Raw genomic sequence first — 10877 nt, forward strand, 5'->3', positions numbered from 1 at the left:
GCTTTATGTATAAACCGATCAAAATGTTGCTTTATGTATAAACCGATCAAAATGTTGCTTTATGTATATAAACCGATCAAAATGTTGCTTTATGTATAAACCGATCAAAATGTTGCTTTATGTATAAACCAATCAAAATGTTGCTTTATGTATATAAACCGATCAAAATGTTGCTTTAAACCAATCAAAATGTTGCTTTATGTATAAACCGATCAAAATGTTGCTTTATGTATAAACCAATCAAAATGTTGCTTTATGTATAAACCGATCAAAATGTTGCTTTATGTATAAACCAATCAAAATGTTGCTTTATGTATAAACCGATCAAAATGTTGCTTTATGTATATAAACCGATCAAAATGTTGCTTTATGTATAAACCGATCAAAATGTTGCTTTATGTATAAACCAATCAAAATGTTGCTTTATGTATAAACCGATCAAAATGTTGCTTTATGTATAAACCGATCAAAATGTTGCTTTATGTATAAACCGATCAAAATGTTGCTTTATGTATAAACCGATCAAAATGTTGCTTTATGTATAAACCGATCAAAATGTTGCTTTATGTATAAACCGATCAAAATGTTGCTTTATGTATAAACCGATCAAAATGTTGCTTTATGTATAAACCGATCAAAATGTTGCTTTATGTATATAAACCGATCAAAATGTTGCTTTATGTATAAACCGATCAAAATGTTGCTTTATGTATAAACCGATCAAAATGTTGCTTTATGTATAAACCGATCAAAATGTTGCTTTATGTATAAACCAATCAAAATGTTGCTTTATGTATAAACCAATCAAAATGTTGCTTCATGTATAAACCGATCAAAATGTTGCTTTATGTATATAAACCGATCAAAATGTTGCTTTATGTATAAACCGATCAAAATGTTGCTTTATGTATAAACCGATCAAAATGTTGCTTTATGTATAAACCAATCAAAATGTTGCTTTATGTATATAAACCGATCAAAATGTTGCTTTATGTATAAACCAATCAAAGAATCTTCAGTTTTGCATGAAAGTTGAAAGCTACTGTGATGCTGTTAGTCTGTAAACACAAAGTTGATTTCTTAAGTGTTACGTGCTCAATCAATTAGTTGATCGCCAGACAATTATAATTTTGATCAGTTAATTGTGTGAGTCATTGATCAACTAAAAAGTACCCAACATTAATTTGCTGGTCACAGCTTCACAAATACTAAGATTTGACGCTTTTCTCTATTTCGTATCATTCTAAATTGTTATACTTTGGGCCTTGTGGCTGGTCAGATTAGAAAGACATTTTAAGAATCCCTTTGGGCTCTGGGAACTTGTGATGATCATTGGTCATTATTCTTGACATTTTATAAACTGAATGATTATTTAATATTAACTCATTCTCCGCCATTGGCGTAATGGTGCGTCATTTAAGAGACAACGCTTCCCCGCCATGACGTAACGGAGCGTCAATCCGTCTTTTCACTGCCATACGCTAGATGGCGCTCTTGGCCACCTTATGAAGTGATTATCATACTCGTATAGTCCTCTGCAAGCCAGTTTTCCCCCCCACAAAACCACTCACAGGCCCAATCCCAAACCACTCCCTACTCACTACCACTTCACTACCGAGTGCCACTCCAAATGGAGTTCCACTCGCAGCTGTAGAGGGCACTGCTGATTAAGGGGAGGGCATAAAAGAGAAGCCGAACAAGTGAGACGCCCTCGCTACCTTACCGGAAACAGGAAGGAGCCGTCACCATGGAGATGGACAGACGCGTTGCCTGTGTCATGCTGTTTCACAATAGACGTGATTTCAACGGGGCGTCTATGATTTAGCTCTCATATAGCCGGCTAATGTATAGACCTATTTTAGACCAAGCAGTAAATACATTATTAAAATGAATAATTAGCAGTAAATACAAAAATATACACTAGAGAAGTCCTCCACGTTAGCATAAAAGGTAATTTATCTGAGCACAAGATTTTAACGTTATGTCAATGCTTAGCTCTCATTTAGCCCAGGATAATGTTGTCTATGCATAGACATGTTTTAGACTACACACAAAATGTATATATTCTTTATTAATAACCATCCACAAATATGAAAAAGACACACATGGGCTACAAAATAAACCTTCTAAGTCTTTTTCGCTGAGCGTTATTGCGGTGTTTTTCGAACCAAGGTCGATTCTTCAGGAATTCGCTTCCGACGCGTCGGAACACATCTGTGGATTGTGATAGATTTAATAACTTATTCCACCCCTGTAGAGATCTATTTGATAACCCCTACCACCCTGTCCTGTAGTAAACTACAGCCACAGCCTCCTCAAAACTCTTCAAACTCACATATTATTATATATTATATTCTATTGGTTTCTGTTATGTGACCAGCCAGCCTCCTCCGGTTGTACTTTGTTCTGTTATTTTGTTTATTTGTTTAGGCTGAAGTCCCCGGTAGTTATGTTTTCGTATGATCATGTTTAACCCTTTGTTTAGCTGGCTTCGACGGCCCAAAGGGGTTGGCCCAGGCCTTTTCCTTAGTTTGGCCGGATCTTCAGCCTCCTTTATTTATATAATTTGCTACTTTGGTCATTTTCTTCATTTTTGTGTGAATGCAGGGGAAGTGTTACATACAGTTTGAACTGTTTCTTTTTTTGATAGAAGTATTTCCTGTCATAGAGTGTCTCCCCAAAAACGGAAATGTCCTTTTAAGGCAGCTAAATAAAATCCCCCATAAAGCAATATTCCAAGCAGACACAAAAAGCAGAAGTATCAACTGTTCAAGGAAAGCATATAAGACAGCTCAAAGAGGAAGTCGCCAGAGAATCTTCCTTCGACGCAGACAGCCGGTGACATCTTCACAGACTCATCCTGCCGACGCCTCTACTGAACATTCCCTCCAGATCTGTAATCGTATTGTATTTACTTGACCCGCTCTGTATTTTTATATGCAATTTAATTCTATATAAAATAACATCTATATATCAGATTGTTGTCAATAACTGGTTCTTATCCGTCTGAATCCAAATTGGGCCACGCCTGAACAGGTTGTATGGGCCCAGGCCCATACAACAATAATATCTCTAAAAACCTTCTGAATGTGGGACTTTTAGCACTTGTGTTAAGCTGTGCTAGGAGGATTGGAAAACCATTTTCCATCAAATGACAGGTGGGTCAAAACTCGCATCGCAATTTTGTGCGTATATTTGCATCGCTCTTGATGTATACGACCCCTGACTGTGTTTATATTAGGTCTATGCTTAGCTCTCATTTAGCCACTTTGTCTTGAATACAGTAGCCTATACCTCTCAATTGTGGACTAATAACTCGACATATTCCATGATTTAGTTTGAGATGTAAAGTCACTGTGAGGGAAATAAAGGTACGTGTTTGATCTAAAATACTTGGAAAAAGTAGACGGAACTAACTTACACTTGAATGATGTTTCCTCCGGACGTAGTTTCTGCAGCACCCGTCGGCGAGCCTGCACCAGTGCAGACTCACTGTTTAAGGGTTTGACAAGCCGCCTCCACTCAGTAGGAATTGGTTTGGGACGGCCCTTAACACATTGAGTGCCAAGGACGTCTGTGCACGTCCTAAAAAAAAGTAACGTTCAGTGCCAAGGACGTCTGTGCACGTCCTAAAATCATAATTCATATTATTCCATAATTCTGCTGTTTAAGGTCGTACCCAGCCAGTGAGCATGAATCCCTTCAAGGGATCACACGGCGCCACCTTAAACATCGTCACAGGAGCTGCTCCACCCACCTCAGATCCTTTACTTTGTACAGGAGACAGCGGAGAAAGCCGTGATGAAAGTGGAAACCGATGCATGCTTTCTGCCAGAGCCGTATATATTGCTCTGTCTACAGCGAGAGTGGGCTCGGCTGCATCCGCGCTCACAACTGAGCTCTTATGCTTCTATCTATCTCCACACGATTTCCTAGAAAGCCAGCATCCGAAGCCGAACGGGCCAAGCCTTTTCGTTCAGTCGCGTTTGCCAGCGCGCATCATTTCCTTGATGGGCGCTGGGATCTGTCCGGGGCAAAAACGGAGTCGAGAAAGCAAACTCTGTGCGTGTGGGAGGAGCCCGCAGCTCAGAGGTGGAGAGGGGGGGGGGGGGGGGGGGGGGGGGGGGAGGGGTGTGTGGCTGCACAGAAACCACACCACACGCCACCACATCAGAAAACACCAGCCAGAGTCAGTGAATGTGCTCGAAATTAGAGTGCAAAAGGTATTCATAAAAGGGGCTATATCTTGGAAAGTAAAAAAAAACGACAGAAAACCCTTGAAAGTGCACTTTTTTGAGAGGCTGTAATTTCATAATGGAACTGTCTAGAAACAAAATTTCTTCTTTGGAAGAAGCAGGAGTGTTCAATGTTTCATTAAAGTCCAGCCCCGTTAATATAGCCATAATAGAAAAAATTCTATAGCTGTTTTCAACTGAATGGAAGTGAATCTGGCACAGGCTCCAGACAATTTTACTGAAGCGCTGTGGCACTCAATGTGTTAATATGGCGGACCTCCGCGGGAACGCGCAAACGGAGGGGTAGTGGATAGGGTTAGGGGATAGGGGCTGGTTTGGGATTGGGCCACAGCGTTCTCAGCATCGATCTCCCTTCATGGAGGAAGCTCAAAACACATCCAGCCTGGTGCCTCAAAGCGCGCTACAAGGAGTTGTTTCCCCCGGGCTGGACGCGTTGTCACACGGGCTCGTGACAGTCACTCAACACAGAATGATTTCTTTCACAATAAACTGGTAAACGCACAGCAATCACTGCTCCTGTCACTTAGATCAGTCATCCACTTTGTCAAGTGTCAATTTCAGCCGTCAAATATGCTCCCAGACCTCCACACATCGAGTACCAGGAAGAACCAGACCTCCACACATCGAGTACCAGGAAGCACCAGACCTCCACACATCGAGTACCAGGAAGCACCAGACCTCCACACATGGAGTACCAGGAAGAACCAGACCTCCACACATCGAGTACCAGGAAGCACCAGACCTCCACACATCGAGTACCAGGAAGCACCAGACCTCCACACATCGAGTACCAGGAAGAACCAGACCTCCACACATCCAGTACCAGGAAGCACCAGCTGCTCACGGAGAACATGAGAGTGTAACCCGCCCCGGTGCGCTCTCCGTGCCGGCTGAATTTCTCACTCGATTCGCTGCACAAAAAGGCAGTTTTCTCAGCTTCCTGGTGAGAGACACGTTTTCAGTGAAAACGACCTACATTCAAGTGTCGATAACTAAAGAACGGAAGAAGGCTGAAACAAACCTTTTCCCCCCATGAAAGTAGAGGCTTTGTTCTGTCTTTTGGGATATTTGGTGTTTACTAGGGATGTCACAATATATCGTCCCACAATATATCGCGATATCAAAACGTGATAATATGTATCGTTGAGATGAAATCTCATATCGCGAGAAAAAGAAGCTGAACATGGTGGCACTGATCTGCATCTGATTGTATGCTCGCTCTCCTTTTCATTGCTTTGTTTGAACAGACGAGGGACGTTACATATACGTTATATATATTATTTCTTATATATATAGTACATAGTATGTATTATATCTATATATGTATATATTTAAAATCTGCTGCTCCTGTAATGAATGCTGCCACACTCCTCGCACTTTAATGCCGCCAGCTGTGAGCGAAACAAAATGGACTTTGAGTGGCTCCGTGTTGAGCGAAACATGCACTTTAAACTGTTTTCTCTGCTCTTACACCAGGTATTATGTTGTTTTTATGATGTCTCTAATTTATGTTTTTATATTGTTTTTCTTTCTTAGTATTCAGTTGTTTTTATGGTATCTTATGATTTATGATATCCTAGTTAATCTAGTTGATTTATCCACCAGGACCTTGAGTTCGTATTTCGTTCCCTCTCATGTTTCATGTTTTGGAATGACAATAAATATCCTTGAACCTTGAACCTTACAGACACGGAGGATGAAAATGGTAAAATTACTCAAATTAGCGTGGAGGATGCCCCCTCAACTTACAAATCTATTGCAAAAAAATATCGTGAAAATATCGTATCGTATCGTTATCGTGAACCCAACATCGTGTATTCTATCGTATCGTGAACTGAGTGTATCGTGACACCCCTAGTGTTTACATAGCCATAGAAGAAAATATTCTGTGGGTCGTGGAAAATCACTGAAAATACTTAGAAACGCTGGCGCTGGCTGGCGACTTTTCCTTTGAAACTCTGGCGGGGAATGAGTTAACTAATAATTAAGTCTTTAAAAATGTATGGAAGTGTGATTTGTTTTGCAGTGGTCAGAGCTGAGCTGAGCTACATACAGCTGAGACAGTGCTGCTGTGTGTGTGTGTGTGTGTGTGTGTGTGTGTGTGTGTGTGTGTGTGTGTGTGTGTGTGTGTCAGAGCTGAGCTGAGGTACGTACAGCTGAGACAGTGCTGCTGTGTGTGTGTGTGTGTGTGTGTGTGTGTGTGTGTGTGTGTGTGTGTGTGTGTGTGTGTGTGTGTGTGTGTGTGTCAGAGCTGAGCTGAGGTACGTACAGCTGAGACAGTGCTGCTGTGTGTGTGTGTGTGTGTGTGTGTGTGTGTGTGTGTGTGTGTGTGTGTGTGTGTGTGTGTGTGTGTCAGAGCTGAGCTGAGCTGGAGGTACATACAGAGACTGTGGTGCTGCTGGTCTGAGACGAGCTGCTGGACGGACTCGACTGACGACTGGCTGCCAGAGTGGCCTGAGACAGGAGGAGAGGAGAAGAGAGAATAGAATACAGAACAGAACAGAACAGAACAGAACAGAACACAGAACAGAACAGAACAGAACAGAACACAGAACAGAACAGAACAGAACATAGAACAGAACAGAACACAGAACAGAACAGAACAGAACACAGAACAGAACAGAACAGAACAGAACAGAATAGAACAGCCAGTCAACCAAGGCTGTCTTTGGTGCTGTCTTTCTCCACACTGTGTACATCTACTGATGCCACTGGACATATCTTCAGTGATGTTCCTGGAATCATCAGGTGTTTGGGGTCTTTCAACATCACACACCCTCCTCCAGGTGACCCCGCCGGGCCTGATCAGACCCCAGCTTGTGTCCAGTTGGCTAGCTAGCTACGATGACTCCATGGCTCTCCTCCTTTGAGCTACAGCCACCTTGAGGCCCTCTCTGCCTGTTGCATTCAATAGAGAGCCGCAGGGATGACGTATTTTTGTAGTCAGAACGCGGAAGTACCGGACTTCCTGGTTCTTCACTGTTTCTGTCTATGGGATTTTTGAATGGGTTTTTGCCGCGATGCTTAAAATAAGGTCTCTGGGCAAGGCAAGCTAAATCAAACGCGAACCAGAGTTCAGTCTGATAATCTTCACACATGAGGACCACTTTCATGAGTTTTGTAGCGTAAATGCAAGCCCTAGAAGTAAAAAGCTTGAGCTAAGCTAATCCAGAACTCAGTGTTTCCCACAGGATTTTGAGAATTTGTGGTGGGGGACCGCAGACCCCCTAGGGGGGTGCGGGGGCATGCCCCCCCTTGAGATTTTTTTAAACATTTTAAAGTAAAATGCATGAATTTGGTGTACTTTGAGAAAGCTTAAGAGCAAAATTAAAAGGCTAGATCTATGAAGAACATGTCATCATTACTGTGCTGTGGGTTTACAATGACAAACTAAATTTCTCCCTATAGGTCAGGGATACTCAACTTGCTTTGCCACTTTCGTGAAATGATAGAAGGCGAGGGGCCAGTTAATAAACAAACAATATACATTTTTCTGTAGCGGATTGTAGGTTTTTGGGGTGTCAGCCGGAGTTTAGGCTGACAGTGTTGTGCACACCGGATAGTTAGGTTAAGTTAGTTAGGTTAAGTACATACATAAGTGCCTGGGTAGCGAGCAGATGGCGGTATTTGACAATTTAGCAGCTAAATCATAGATTATTGAAAGATATTCCATATTCCAGACTGAAATGCTATAACAGAAGTATTGGCCAGAATGACATGAACATTTATTGGACACTTATTCAGTGGATATCTTGCATGTTGCGTTCAGGGGCACTGTAAAAAAAAAAAAAAAAAAAAAAATTGGTCAACATCTTATTGTGGCGGTCAAAATATTATTGTGGCGGCCCGCCACAAATTCCTTTATGTATGGGAAACACTGCAGAACTACACTGTCGCACAGGCTTCCACGTCACGTCAGCACTCAACCTGGACTGTTGTTGAGGTGTGCACTGATTACCCCGGGCTGAACGGGGTGAACCAGGTGAGGGAAAGAGAATTTCCGTGTTCGTCCTTTGAAGTGGTGACATTATTGACGTATATATCCCCATCGACTCAACAGTGTAGTCTCATTTAGCCGTTTGCTAGCTAGCTGCCCTTTTAAGGCACGTAAAAGCTTCAAAACTCATAAAAGTGGTCCTCGTTTGTGAAGATGATATTACTAAACACCGGTTCGCGTTTGATTAAGCCGGCGTTGCGCAGAGAGATTATTAGAAGCATCGCGCCAAAAACCCATTCAAAACTCCCATAGGCGAAAACATTGAAGAACCAGGAGTGTTAGCATCGATGATTTCCGGACTCGTTCCTGCGGCTCTCTATTGGTGGCACATTGACAGCAGGTGTAAGGCTGATGTAGATCATGTGACATACACCTTGGTTTCCTCCATAACACCACCAGAAACTGTATACAAATCACTGAAGTAAGGCAGGTCAGACATGTGCACGTGTCCGTTAGGGCTGGCACGGATCAGAAAACCCACGGATCGGATCGCGTGACGGATTTTGAGCCACGGATCACGGATTTTTCGGATCAGCAAACAAATATATATATCAGATTTTTTCTCTCAAAATTTGATTTTCGATTAGATTTTTTTAATACTATTATAATTCTCTAACCATTTGTTGCCCTGCACAGCTCAAAAAATATTTTTTTGTCATAAGTGACACAATGTAGCTTTTACTCTGAAGGCAGAACGACCCAACTTCCTGTTTTAGGTGGCACTGCTATGCCTAACTTCGTGGCTGTTGCTTGCACCAGCCACATGACACGGGTACAGACCTACAGACCAGACCGCAGGTCAGTCTGGAAATATAACGTTGATGCTACGTTAAGCTACTCAGTGGCCCCACGTGTTGTTTTGTTGTTATGTGTCCTAAGGCAACATTTCACCGTCCGGTGATAATGTGTTTGTGAAACGTGTGCGCGCGTGTGTGTGTGTGTGTGTGTGTTGTGGCTCTCGTTATCTGACTTGTGCAGCCCGCAGCACGCTGATCGCATTCCTGTGCTTTTTCAGAGGTGTTGAAATAAGTTTGTGTGACGCTGTCTTTAGTAGCCACTAGCCACAGCCTTCAGACATACTTTACAGCAGCGACAAGGGATGAGGAAGCTCACTTGTGCTTGCCATGATTATGCATGCCTGTCTGTGTCTGGCTGCGCTGGGCGTTCTCATACACTAACGTTAAACGTTAAATGAAACGAAAGGGGGGGGGGGGGGGGGTCCGCGGACCATTGACGTTCCGAACCGCGTTCCGAACCGTGGGGGCTGATCCGTACGGGTCACGGATTATCCGTGATCCGTGCCAGCCCTAGTGTCCGTATGTACAGTATGCGTGTGTGTTTCACCGGTTTGGAGCGGCGACACCTTCAGTCTCCACTGTTAGACGTGACTTAGCTGTTCTAAAATCACCGTACGGTAAACCATGGCCTCTCGGGGATTATTGCTTTAACTCCCCACACACACACACACAAACACACAAACACACACTCACACTTTACCTGTTGCACAGCAGCCAGGTTCTGCAGCTGGGCGTTGCTGAACTGCTGCTGCAGCATGAGCTGCTGGAAGTACTGCGCTGCGTTAGGCTGCCTCTGTAACGCCTGCAGGGCCTGGAGGGGGTCAAATGTTATTCATCACATTTTTTATCACAGGTTCACAAAGTGCTTTACATCATCATCGACACAGGAAAGAAAAAGAGAACACAAACAAACACAAACTAAGAAAAGACTAGAACGACCGCACAGCAGATTTACGCCTCCCCCATTAGTTCATTCTTGAGTCCAAATCGCCATTTGAGGCAAATTGTAAGAAATTCCGTCAAGGCCCTCCTGAGATGTTGCGTTACAGAGCTTGGAAATTGGGTGTGTGAGGTCACAGTGACCTTGAACTTTGACCTTTGACGACCAAAATCTAATCAGATCATCCTTGAGTCTAAGTGGATGTTTAAGGCAAATTTGACGAAATTCCGTCAAGGCGTTCCTCAGATATCGCGTTAACAAACATCGGACGGACGGACGGACGGACATACAGGACGGACAACCCGGATCCATAATGCCGCCGGCCTGGCTATCACCGGCGGAGGCATGAAAAGTGCTTCTAAAACAGTGGGGTTTTAGGTTTTAACAGACTCAGCTGATCTAGTGTGTGTAAAATAAATCTAAAGCATGTTACTGGCTAAGATAACCATCTTATAATAGATGTATTTTTGTTATATTTGATTCTCAATGTGCATGAATGGATAATGGAATTATAGCCTACTTGTTTTGTAGCCAAATACTCTCATTCATTATTATATTTAAATCATTGTATTTTATAGAAATGCAAAACACTAAAATAAAATACTAAAATAATCGGCCATCGGCCATTGAAAAACCCATATCAGTCGACCTCTAATTCACGTCCGGTGTGAACGCCCAGTTACACACACACACACACACACACACACACACACACACACACCGCCGGCTACGAGGAAACAGCCTTCCACTCAGTTCACCTCCCAGCTCGATCTGTACACACACACACACACACACACACGTGCACGCACGCACCGCACCACACACACACACACACAGCCGGCTACGAGGAAACAGCCTTCCACTCAGTTCACCTCCCAGCTCGATCT

General features: G+C 43.0%; 1 protein-coding gene across 2 annotated transcripts in view; it reads right to left on the reverse strand.

Moving 5' to 3' along the window:
• The window catches only part of LOC310784759 (polyhomeotic-like protein 1), a 28680-nt gene that overhangs the window by 16017 nt on the left and 1786 nt on the right, over positions 1 to 10877 (reverse strand). For both annotated transcript variants that reach the window (XM_083645800.1, XM_083645799.1), the window contains exons 3-4: positions 9751 to 9861; positions 6639 to 6710 (exon numbers count right to left, since the gene is read on the reverse strand). In XM_083645800.1, coding sequence (XP_083501926.1) covers positions 6639 to 6710; positions 9751 to 9861 — 183 coding nt within the window. The remainder of the gene's footprint in view (positions 1 to 6638; positions 6711 to 9750; positions 9862 to 10877) is intronic.

Source organism: Poromitra crassiceps, assembly GCF_964638095.1.
Source record: "Poromitra crassiceps genome assembly, chromosome: 11".
NCBI lineage: Eukaryota > Metazoa > Chordata > Actinopteri > Beryciformes > Melamphaidae > Poromitra > Poromitra crassiceps.